Raw genomic sequence first — 12,972 nt, 5'->3', positions numbered from 1 at the left:
TTTGATCTGCGTTCTGGGTCTGTGTTCATAATTAGATATAAAGGTAAGAGCCATAGTGATATTAGTTTCAATTTAATATTGTTTATATTTGTATAAGATTTGCATCTTTTGGGGGAAAGGAGGAGACTGAGATTTTTTCATTCTATTTATTTTTAATTTTGTTTGTAAGCACCCTTGAGCCAAAAGGAAAGGTGGGATATAATTGTTTAAACAAACAAACAAACGAACGAATGAATAAAACTGAGCTCTTGGCTTACTTGTCCAAACTTTATCCCATGTTAAAACATTGTATGTACGTTTGCAATAATAAATTAAGAACTTTTAGTCCATGTTCATGATACTTGAAGCAAGATCAAAGCTGTATATAATATGACAGACACATGTACACTGGGTCCATGGAAATGCATTCCCATGGACCCAGTGTACATGTGTCTGTCATGTTATATACAGCTTTGATCTTGCTTCAAGTATCATTGCTCTGAAAACTGGGTGCAGTAGGGGAAATGAAGATACAAACTGCTTAATGAAATGATCTTTTAAATGGTGCACTGCTGGAAGTAAGTTGCTGTTGTTTTAGTGAAGATAAATGTAAGGAAAGCTCCCATACTGGGTAAGATCTAGCTCAAAGTTCTGTTGACAAATAATGGCCAGCTGATCCCTCCGGGAAGTCCAAACATATCACATTGGCAATATCTCGATAATACCTCATGTCTAATAATCAGAAATACTTTGAAGAAACTTGTAATGTATAGTTTCTAGAAACCTGGTCGCAAATGCTGCTAAAATAATTTTTCATTTCCAGGATTTAAATTGTTTAATGGAGAGATACCTGAAACCTCTACAAAAGGAAACTTTCCTCACTCAGGAAGAGGTATGGTTTCTGCCTTAACCTTTGTGAGATATTGCTCAGGATCATTTGTTGATGCTGTTTCCAAGCTGATACCTGCTAAGAGCTTCTAAGTATTTATAGACTGATTGTCAAGATTTAAAAAAATTAGAATAGAATAAAATATTGTTGACAATTGTGAGTCCAAATACTTATGGATAATGTTTTGTTACTGTGTTACAGAATGTGGGAGGAATGATGTCAATTTTCAAATGTTTCTTTCTTACCAGCTTGATGTTCTTTTTGGAAATCTGACTGAAATGGTAGCATTTCAAGTAGAATTCCTGAAAACCCTTGAAGATGGGGTGAGGTTGATCCCTGACCTCGAAAAACTTGAAAAGGTTGACCAGTTTAAAGTAAGCTTTTGTGATCTTGCCGAATATCTGTAATCAATTTACTAACTTTAAATAGTACTAAACCGGAGTAATTTGCCAGAGCAGCTTCTTTAAAACCTGTTGAAAAACCATCATTTCTATTTGTTTTTACAAATTATTTACTCAGCAGGATTCTTGATGATGTTTCAATTAGAGAAAATCACACACTTAATTGCTGCTAGATTGACTGACAATTTGATCCATAGATAATTCCAATATTGGCAAAGTCATATGAAGTTAGATGTAATTATTATACATCAAATTTCACACTTGTAGTTTTGTCAAGAAACTGCTAGCAACAGAAATATAATTGCATAAGACCTCACTTCAGGCAAGCATAAAGTACATGATTTCCTGGAAAATCAGGAGGGGGGGAAATAATTTGGAACAGTAAAATGTACTTGCTAAAAAAAAATCATGCAGAAAAGTTGCTTTTTTGTTACATTTCTCTGTTTTTTGTTTGTCTTGAAGTATTATATATAATTTAAAAGAAATGTTTGTAAATAGTAGTAAAAATAGTAAAGAACCATTATCGGTATCGCTGAAAAATGGATTAAATATTTCATAATGTAATCGTGTTACCATATGATGGTATATGTATGTCCTATAAATCATTCTGCTTACAGTTCACATACAAATTACTCTTCTTAGTGTTTTTTTTTTTTTTTACTTTTGCCTGACTTCAGCAAGAAGAGAAGATTGTGTGATAAATGATCCACAAGATATGGGTTTCTTCTAGGGCAGTGAGTTAAATAAATAATAAATTCAATCTGAACTAGTCTTTCTTCAAACAACTCTCCGCATAGGGCAGGTGATGGTCTGTGGCTGTTCCTACCAACCTTTTTCTCCTTGGGAGTAAAAGATAATTCTACCCTGGAGTTAATCCCTCCCGCAGAAATAGAAAGGCCTGCTTGTCCCCAGAAAGAAGAAAAAAAGATCAAGATACTTCCATAAAACATGGGAAGGGTCCATTTTGAGATAGCAAAATTTTTTGCGGGGGGACGTGGATAAGTGTATGTGAATTCATGGTTAAACTGCTCTTTGTAAACAAGTGAAATCTTTTCTTTTTAATGATCCTTTTATTCATACTATTTAGGATGAGACGTGCTAAGTAGAGCTAATCAGTATTAAGTGATCTCTTACACACACTTAATACTAGAGCTTGTGATTTCCTAATGGATTTGATTGACAGTCAAGACAATATATTCTGAATTACAACATTTCCCTTACTCCTGTATTTATAATCTCAAAAGGGAGAAGAGAAAGGACATTTACTTTATGCTTTTTATTGTGTTAAATTGCCTTAATTCATCCAGTCTCTCAAAGGATAAACTAATACTCCATTTACATTCTCTTGATCCTAGAAAGTGTTGTTTTCCTTGGGTGGGTCTTTTCTCTACTACGCTGACCGTTTCAAGCTGTACAGTGCCTTCTGCGCCAGTCACACGAAGGTCCCAAAAGTCCTTGTGAAAGGTAAGAGCTGGCTGAACTCCCTGTGCTCTTTACATACAACTTTTCTCAAGAGTCAGACTTCCTTATCGCAGCCTGAAGGTTCTAGGTGATGCCGAGATTACAGACAATAATTTCTGATGACACGTCGGGAGGGCTGATGAATACTCCTAAAAGGAGTAACATTGGTACTTTAGTGGAAGACAACTCTGTATGGAATATCACCAATATAAAATGTAAACGACACTGTTTTATGATAGCAAGAAATGAGGATTGGAATATTTTATCCCATACAATTTCCCATATCCCTACAACATTAGGTAGCTGAGCTTGGAACTGTACCGCTGTGGTCACCTTGTGTACTAAAACCCCAGTAGCCACCTCTTCTCTGCTATGCAGTGGCACGAGGGAACAAATTGCAGTAAAAAGTCAACAAGTGGGTGGGGGAGAGGTGCTTTTCTCCTGCATCTTTGCTCTGGCTTCAAGTAGGCTGTACTGATTCTTTCCACCTTGTGCGATTATTACTTTGCTTGTCTTCAATCAAACCTTTCAGGTATGTAGAAGATATTAATGCCGAAGATATTAATTCATTTTGACGCTGAGCTGAGACCTGATTCATACACAGTTCAGAACACCTCCACGGAGCTGCATTTTTAAATAGCTGTGAACTGTACATCAAATTAGACCTGTGATTAGGATGTCTGTGATTTTTTAAAAGCTAATTAGCAGCCCTGGTAACTGCTTCAAAGATCAGAGAAGGGTAGTGGGGGAAAGGGTGTTAAAGGCTGTTACCGCACTAGGTATTCCCAGCGATGTATTAAGAGTTTGAAAATGTTATAAAAAATACTGTTCGCACTTTCTATGTATTCCCACCGATGTATTAAGAATTTGAAACTGTTATAAAAAATACTGTTCACACTTTGTTTGGCCCCTTTAGCTGTGAAGACGTTTTCCAACCATTTTTTAGCCGTGGCATCCAAAAACCCTTTTAAAGCAATGTTTTTTATAACATTTCCAAACTCTTGATACATCGCTGGGAATACCTAGTGCGGTAACAGCCAAACTCTTTCCTGCCTTGCCCCTTCCATTATTTAAATAGCTTTTCCAAAGCTGCATGCAGTAGGGGTGGGGGAGAAAGGCTTCAGAGAGGGTATTTTGTGGAAGAGAGAACTGTGACGATCTTAACCACAGAACTTTCCTGTCATGGCTAGTTCAACACCTGGATACTCACTGCTTTGGTTGTATGAGGTTCAAGTGGAGGAACATAATCTTCTCTAAAGGGGATATACCTTTTGTTCTAGATAGTTTATTTGGCAGTGTCTATGTTCATGGAAACAGACACTCAGGACTTCTCCCTCAGGATTACTCAGCATGACATATCTTTGGGTAAATGCTGCTATTCTCTACATCTGATTCATATGGCAAGCGTACCGCCCATTCCTGAGAATTGGCGTACGGGAACAGCGGGGAGAAGGCGCAGGTGAGCCGTCTCCTAACGCCGTTCGCCATACACCGTTAAACAAAAAAAAGCTTTTTGTTGTTTAACGGGGCCTTTCGCCCCATTGAAAACAGCGAGGCTGTTCCTGCTAAAAAGCAGTCACAGCAACTCTGTTCCCAGCACCGGCGTAAAGGGGAGAATGGGGACAGGAAGCCGCCCCAGGAATGCCCCCCCCCATGCCAGTGCTGCAATTCTACGCCATGGTCTGTGCCACGGAGAGGCCGCGCTGGCGGAAGGGCGAGGCGCGGCTCCGCAGCGCTCCAGCGCCAGCGGAACTGCCCTCGCCACCAGTGTAAGTGCGTCCTAATGTGTGATTAGATGCACTTATGCTGGCGCCGAGGTCATGCCGCCTCCCATGAGGACTCCCCCCCCCCAAGAATGCGCGGTAAATCTAAATATAGGAACAGAAAGAAAGTTTTTTAGCTGGAGAGCCAGTGTGATGTAGTGGTTAAGAGCAGCGGACTCTAATCTGGAGAACCAGGTTTGATTCCTTGCTCCTCTGCATGGTGGCAGACTCTAATCTAGAAAACCAGATCTGATTCCCTACTCCACATGAAGCTTGCTGGGTGACCTTGGGCTAGTCACAGTTCTCTCAGAACTCTCTCAGCCCCACCTACCTCACAAGGTGCCTATTGTGGGATGGGGAAGGGAAGGTGATTGTAAACTGCTTTGAGACTCCTTATGATAAAGACAAAGCGGAGTATAAAAACCAATTCTTCTAGTTCAAGCCTCTGAAAGTCAGAACAGTACAATCCTTATTTTGATTACCACTAACTTGTACAGGGTGCCATTTGCCCAGTTGTGTGGGATACTTTCATCTCGTACAATCTGAGAATATGGACAAGATTTTGGAAGTTTGAGACCTACCACCTGTTTGTACGACCCTTGTCCCTCCTTTATTGCAAGAACACCTGGGAGGTGAAGGATTTCAAGCCATACACTGAGGAATCCCTTAGATAATCAAATATGTAGCATAGCATTTTATACCTGATGAGAAACAGCAGGGAGGCACACTGAAGAAGGGACCAACTTGGTGTCAATTTATCTGTGTTATTATCCAAAATTGCCCATGAGGCTGTACACTGACAAAACTTCCACATGAAAGACTTTGAAATGCAGCCCATGTGCTTTTTTCACTCTTCCTTCCTCCCTAGACAAGCCAGTCCATGATAGATAGCTTTATTATAAACCCATGATCAAACATTCTTGTATCCATTTTTACCATGTCACATCTTGATTTCCAGGTATTTTCCTTCTCCCACGTGCACACTCACCTTTTCATATTTTCTGGTTGATGCACTTTGTAAAGAAGCTTCCATTGCCTCATAAATCATTTGTGTCCTGGCTAGAGGTTTAAGTTCATTGAGCATTTGGTTTGGTTGCCAGTTGATATGACGTACATTGCCTTGAGTGACTATAAAATTCAATACAAGCATAAATAATCTATTCTATAAAATATAACAGTTGAGCTTTTTATCATGTCTTGAGAATTTTTTTTTAATTTTAAAATCATGTAGCCAAGATGGACACTGCATTTAAGGCATTCTTGGATGCTCAGAATCCTAGACGACAACACTCATCGACATTAGAGTCTTACCTCATTAAACCCATCCAGAGGATATTGAAGTATCCTCTTCTACTGAAAGAACTCTTTACCCTCACTGACGCAGAGAGTGAAGAACATTATCATCTCGATGGTAAGCTATGAAATAATAAAATATAATTTTTGGCTTTGTGTGGGGGGCAACTCTTTCTCTAGGACTTCATGTTATGATAAAAAAAATGGATCCCTGCATTTCCATTGCAGGTCAATCACAGTCTGTAATATCTGGGGAGAATTAATTTATGTGAAACTATGTGACAAATATTGCCTATGGAGTTCTAGTCAGTCCTTCCTGGGATGGTATGAAATTATGGTTGCTACAAGTTTTCAGATATGCGGTTGTCCTTCAAACAACACAGAAAAGATGCAGTCAGTTCACAAAAGACAGATCCATCTTTGCTGTAACTTCTTTGTGACTTCCACCCATTTTTGTTTCCACCGCCTATCCTTTTATATACTTTCAGCCAGATTTACCAAAAACGTTCTCTTTCTGTGTAGAAATCTTAGTTTGAGAAGTTTTGTGTTACTTCTCTAAAATGGGATCTCTGAGACATGCAAAGAGCGTAAGCTTTGGGCCTCCCCAGTCTTGTAGGAATGTAGGGGGTTACTTACCCTCCTCATTCTTTCTCTCTCACCAGAAAAGGACACAGTATATCCTCTGGTTTTTGTATGCAGCTTTCCTGCCATGCTTGCCTCCTTTGCCTAGCTCACGAGTTGGGTTGTACTCATGAACTCATGGGTTGTATGATGTATCATTGTGAGGAGGCCTCAGTCTGAGTCAAGGGTACCATCCAGTGGAAGGAACCAACTGTCTGCTTCACCCCACTTCCCACATTGTGTTCTGTCTGCTTCCTGGCTTCTGTATCTTGAGGCTGTGACAAAGTAAGGATTAGGGATGCCACAAATTTCTCAACAAGACTGTTCAGCAGCCAGATTTCCTTATTTTACACTCACAATGAGATCTGTGAGCAGATCAGGGATATGTTCCCATTTCATTGAGCAACTCAAAAAGCTGTCCAACCAGTCTATAGCTGCCTGTTGGTCAGAAGCTGCCTCACAGATGAGTTTATCCACTCTTCCCACTCAGCAAAATAGCTATACAGTGAAGTTGCAAAAAGGTGGTGGTGCAGAAACAATGCTTTTAATGTCCTGCATGTTTTCCGGGATAGGAGATCAGAAAAACTCGATCAGCAGTGAGTAAACTCCAGATTCCCCAGCACCACCAAATAAACTTTGCTGGTTGGGAGACCAACAGGAGAGCAGGAGCCAAATCGCAGCTGATCCCTCATCAGCTGGAAGTCAGCTTCTGATGCCTGCAAATAGCCTATTCCTGCAGATGCACACAAACAGGTTGTGAACAATCAAAAAAGGCCATTGGTTAATTGGCTGCCTGATCAACCCTGGCAAATGGGAAGTGAGCCAAACTGGGAGGTAGGGATGCCCTCTCAGCCTCTAGGTTTTAGAAATTGGTCCTCCAATTTTGAATTCTCTCTTTTCTCATAGTGGCCATTAAAACAATGAACAAAGTTGCCAGCCATATCAATGAAATGCAGAAAATCCATGAAGAATACGGGGCTGTGTTTGACCAACTTATTGCAGAACAAACAGGAGACAAAAAAGAGGTAGGGGGCTTGTTTTGAAAGTTTGCAAGTTACATATTGATAAATACGTAATTATCTTTGTGATTTATATGTAACTGTGTATTTCCAGTACTATCTTAGTCCTGACATAATATAAGCAGTAACTATATAAAATATTCATTTAGATGTTTGTGGCCAATACATAGAAACATTCTGAACTTTGTAAAATAAATAGTGGTTGCAGATATTCAAAATTAAAGGGACCTTTGTAATACACTTCACATGCAATCTCTAGGAAACAGTCTCATACAAACCACTGTTTATTTATACTTGAAGGGAAAGATCTGTTGTAGCCAAATCATAAGGCTGAAATTGCTGAAAAAATAGTTTTTTTACAGCTGCTCTAGAAACTTAAGTAGGGAGGTTGCTTTCTTCTGCAGGGAGTAAATTCCAAAAAGATGCCCTCATGGTCCAAATTTGATGGCAAGACTGAACCATCAAGAAATGTTGTTAATAAGATTTAAAGAGCATGGTGGGCTCATTGGGAAAGAGGCAGTCTTTCACATATGTGAGTCCCAGGCCATGAAAGGCTTGAGCCTGGTAGCAACTCAGAAGCGTGTGCAATTGCTATAACACAGTCTGAATACAGTTTTAAGGCCCAGTCCCTGTTAATTAATACGCAGTCATGTTCTGCACTAGCTGAAGCTTCTGAGTTGTCTTCAAGGGCATCCCCATTACATTAGTACATTGAAGTACTCAGGCCTGGAGGTAGCGGATTGATTTGGCAAGATCAGCTCTGTCTACAAAATGTAGAAGATGGAGATGGGGTGGGGGGAAGCATTTTATACATATCAGCATCCTGTTTATGAAAGTGTAATCTAACAAGACCATGGTACTCTTTATCTTCTTGGATAAGAAACCTGGACACATTCAGCTTTAAAGCTCTTAATGCCCTGCGTAATAGCTGACTTTCCTACCAGCATCCATCCTGATTTAGCTGGTGTAAGAGTCCTTTGTTTAGAGTGGCAAAGTATAGTGGTATATTTTGTCTTAAATCCCAAACAAAGTACTCACTGCTTCAATTCAATTTCAAACATTTATTAAACCAATGTTTTATTTAGCATTGCTCTTTCTGTGTATTGCCACTGGCAGGTTGCAGATCTTTCTATGGGAGATTTACTTTTGCATACCACGGTAATCTGGCTTAACCCTCCTGCGTCTCTTGGGAAGTGGAAGAAGGAACCTGAATTGGCAGCATTTGGTACGTGCTATTTTCCCAGAAAGAAAGCAGATGATATTGTTTCACCTAGAATTTAAATAATGAATGTAAGAATTGCTTCCAGGACAAGCTTGCAGGGACGTTTCCTTCCTTTCCAGTTTAGTGTTTACTGAATGCAGAAAAAACCCCTGTATGAAATAGGATTTCCCTGAACCAGGGGCTCTTGCTGCTCTGTGGAATGAATTACTCACAATATCACTTTTGTGAGTAATTCATTGTAAGCAGCATTCAGTAAATTGCTTATTTGGGAGTAATCCCATTCAAGTGAATAGAATTATTCCAGCTGTTAGGGTCCCAATATTTGCTAACTTCATTGTTTACTTCCTTTTAGCAATATCTATAATTAGAATATCATGATGTATCATAAGTGACAGACATTTCCAGGAACGGGTATAGCCATTTGGTTCTTCGGGAATGCACCTGTCTCTATGTATCCAATTTTCTCTGGGCCCCATGGTTGCTCTCAGCATTTCTGACCTACCCATAATGACCTTAGTCCTCATATGGAAACAAATCACTTGCTGTTGGCATGGGTAGGCTACTAATTGGCTGTCTCTGTGTGCACCTCCTTCTTCTGAGGAGCTTAGAACAGTGAACATAGGTTCCACCCATATTTTGTTCTCAGAGCTATTCTGTGAAATAGATTAGACTCAGAAATAGCGGCTATCCCAAAGCCACACTTGCTGTTTTCTCCTCATCAGTAAAGCAACTGCTGAATTTATCATTCCCCCACCCATGAAATCACCGGCCCCACAGTTCTGTCCCTCCATTTCCCGCTCTTGGGAACTCAGAAGAGTTCACATTCTGTTTCCTACTACACTACATTCCCTCTACTGTTCATATGTGGAAAGCTGAGAAAAATTATTGACTTTCAATATGTTTTGGCATTTTCTAGTATTCAAAACTGCTGTGGTTCTTGTATATAAAGATGGCTCCAAACAGAAGAAAAAACTGGTAAGTTTGTAATGGATGAAACCAATGAATTTGGAGTTAGTCTGCTCTGAGTAATCAGGAAGACATATGCAAGGGGAGGGTTGATTAATATATCCAGCCATTTGTGGCAGCTTACAAAACAACTAAATTAAAAAGGCTAACAACAATAAAGTTCTAACAATAAAACTAACACAATTCCAATTATTTGTGGTTGCAATTCACTTCCCTTCCTGTTTCTAAACTTGTAATAGATACAGTGGATGTGCTATGGGTGGTAGGAGTGTTCTTTGTTTTTTTTGTCTTGAACAGCTTCAGAAAGCACCCTTAAAAATCATAACATTAAAAAAAATTGGAGATTTGTTGAGGACTTTGAGGGAACCCAGGGCACCCCAGCTCTAAGGGGATCCAAGGAGCCAGCCTCAGCTTCCACTCACCAAGCCACTCACGGTGCTTTTAGGGTGATGCCATCTGGTTCGCAGGGACTGGCCCTTTGACAGCCCCCACCAGACAATCTGCTGGGAACCAGCCTTGAACCTTGGGTGGAGAAACAAGGGGATAAGCTGCAGCTGAGATGCAGGCAGCAGCTTCCCACAGGAACTGCTCAGATCTCATGAGAGTTCCAGAGGGGCAGGGCCACCCAAGGGGCTGGCCTTCATAAGGCAAAGGGAAATTGACCGAGGAGGACATGATGCCAGCTCTTTCTTCTCAGATCTCAGCACAAGAACATGAAGTAACAGAGCCATCTGATTATCTGCAAAGAGTCTTTTGTAGCCACTGAATAGTCATCATAACCATATTGCACTAAAAAGCTCTGCAATAAATTACACGGCAAAAGCCGGTGTGGGCAGCTGCAGTTACTTTTGCAGATACGTGGGTGAAAAGACAACTGTTGTAGAATTCAGTACTTGCCCAACAATGAGAAACATTTAATACACTCCGAGTCACCGTCTATTCCCAATTCTTGATGTTGGCAACACTTTTCACAAAACAAAGCAGAAAGAGCTTCTGGCAAGCTGTGGGGCCTTTTGCATGAAGAGGTGCCTCAGCTATAATGTATAGTGGAGAAGGGAGCTAGTGATGCTTAGTAATATTATTCCTTGTGAAGTTGGCAGGGATATCCCACCATTACAGCAGGGAGAGTTCTATCAGTTTTTCTGGTTCCAATACATTACTTCAGTGTTTTCTAGTGCAAATTCTCTTGTAGGTATTTCCCGATCTTCCCCAAGCCTCCAGCATGAAATGAATAGTCAGCATTACAAGCACTGTTCAATTTTTCCCCACTGTTATCTAGGGCGGATCTCATAGGGCTTCAATCTATGAAGATTCAGACCCATTTCGTTTCCGTCATATGATACCTCTAGAAGCTCTGCAGGTTCGAGCACTGGCAAGCGCAGGTAGTGTTGGGAAATTGTTCATTTCTCTTTGAGTCTGTTGTCAACGTTGCTTACTGTCTAATATATGTCTTTTGGTTTGACAGAAGACCTTGGAATACCAGTCCTACGTTATCTGTGTTGGTTATTTTGTTACTAGGCACATTTCAAGCTTAAGATCTCTGTAGGATCTGGGCCTTCAAACCTGAAAGAGGCCTTGTGCATCTAGATCCTCAGGGGCTTTTGGGAGGGGGGAGTGTCCTTGTCATCTGAGTTGCAGTGGGTGGCTATAAGTATTAGAATCTTGTCACGTGTACTGCTGTGATGGAGTTCCCTTCACAAGGCGGTTCACCCGGCTTCCTTTCAGTTGGCATTTAGAAGCTAGTAGAAGATTATTTTTATATTGGATGGCCTTCATATGAATTTTAGTTAATACTTTTAATCAAGAGAAACACTGGTTCAAATTCACATGTAGCTGCCTTTTAAATGTTGGATTTATTGTGACTGATGATCTTATTACCTATTGAGCAGTTGCGTAAGTAGTAATAATCTAATCTAATTTTAAAATCCCAGCAACCTGCCATAATCCTAATCTTCACTACCCACGCTGAAGTAATGACTCACAAAAGAGAAACAGTGTACAAAACCGAAAACACAGATGGTGAAAAACCCTGCTGCAAAAATTTATCTAAACCAGATTTATTGATATTGTCAACTTTGTAAGACTAATATAAAATATATTGTAGACAGGTATTGTATCAGGACTCTAGTAATCTCTCTGTTGAGAAGAACCCTTTTCTTCAGGCTGTTTTTGTAATGGTGACAGGAGTACTTTTACATATTTGCATATTAAATGACAACCAATTTCATCAGTATGTCCTACTTATAAGTAGGAAACATCTCACACCCCAAATGCATCAACACTGCTCAGTAGGCTTGCCAGGTGTCCACTTATGGCAGGCAGTCTCCTGGCAATTTTGGCTGCTGCTCAGTGACACTCAGCTGTGTAATGGGTGGAAACAGGTCAGCTAAACAGGGAGCAGCAACTGTTGTCATTGCACAGTGACATCACTTCTGGCACGACCCGGAAGCATCGGCTTGCCCTGGGGCGACACCGTAGCACTCGCCCAAAAAACAGAGTTTTGGGGTGAGTGCTAGAGTGTCACCCTGATGCAATGCTAGCGCTTTCAGGTTGCGCATGCAGTGACATCATCACGCAACAACAACAATTGCTGCCCTCCCACAGTAAGTATCCACCTGCCCCCATCTCCCACCAGATGCCAGGCCATACTGCATCTAGACTTGCATTGTTCTGAATCTCAAGTCTCAGCAAATTCTGTTGTCCTACCTAAGGTTCACAAATTGCTATCTTTCCTTTTATCCCTTAGAAGCTCCTTGATCAATTGATCTTGAGCAGCATATATCTAGTGTTGGAGGGATGTAAGGACTGAAACAAATCTTGCCACTGACAATGTAGCCTTGGGGTCCCTGTCGCTTAGTAAAAAAGGCATTATGTCAGTCACAGAGGCATTGGATTTGTATATTAAAAGGGGGGAAATATAGTGCGATCGAAGTTCCTCGTAAAAGCGGCATTCCAAGAGGGCATGGGCTAATGAGTCAATAGAGCCAGAAGAACAAGGGCAGATCCTGTCTGAGTACGGTATATTCAGAATTCTGCCCTGCATTACCATAGAAGGGTTAGCATTCAATCTAGCCAAGCAAAAAGCTCTACAGAGACGAGGAGTTGTCAGATAATATGTATAGGCAGGCAGACCATGTGGAGGGGGTATTCCGAAGAACGGATGAACAGACGCGACGAGCACGAAAAGTAGTGCTGTTATAATCGAGCTCTTTAATGCGCTTTTTAATTTTGGTAAAAGCTTCAGTTTTCCCAAGATCTAATAACATGTCCTGCGAGAAGCCCAGCAACGCCAGTTTCTCATCTAAGATTTTTTGCCATGAGGATTTGAAAGGGTCATGCTTCAGAGAAGCTAGGAACC

The 12,972-nt window shown here is 40.6% G+C and overlaps 1 protein-coding gene across 2 annotated transcripts in view; it reads left to right on the top strand.

The window, feature by feature from the left end:
* Positions 1 to 12,972, top strand: part of TIAM1 (TIAM Rac1 associated GEF 1) — a 175,210-nt gene that overhangs the window by 155,003 nt on the left and 7,235 nt on the right. For both annotated transcript variants that reach the window (XM_056858306.1, XM_056858305.1), the window contains exons 17-24: positions 803 to 871; positions 1,117 to 1,242; positions 2,625 to 2,733; positions 5,725 to 5,904; positions 7,314 to 7,432; positions 8,543 to 8,651; positions 9,565 to 9,623; positions 10,894 to 10,996. In XM_056858306.1, the coding sequence (XP_056714284.1) occupies positions 803 to 871; positions 1,117 to 1,242; positions 2,625 to 2,733; positions 5,725 to 5,904; positions 7,314 to 7,432; positions 8,543 to 8,651; positions 9,565 to 9,623; positions 10,894 to 10,996 (874 nt within the window). The remainder of the gene's footprint in view (positions 1 to 802; positions 872 to 1,116; positions 1,243 to 2,624; positions 2,734 to 5,724; positions 5,905 to 7,313; positions 7,433 to 8,542; positions 8,652 to 9,564; positions 9,624 to 10,893; positions 10,997 to 12,972) is intronic.

The sequence above is a fragment of the Euleptes europaea genome, chromosome 12 (assembly GCF_029931775.1).
Source record: "Euleptes europaea isolate rEulEur1 chromosome 12, rEulEur1.hap1, whole genome shotgun sequence".
NCBI lineage: Eukaryota > Metazoa > Chordata > Lepidosauria > Squamata > Sphaerodactylidae > Euleptes > Euleptes europaea.
Note: the sequence above shows the minus strand (reverse complement) of the source record. Positions and strands in the feature narration are given on the sequence as shown.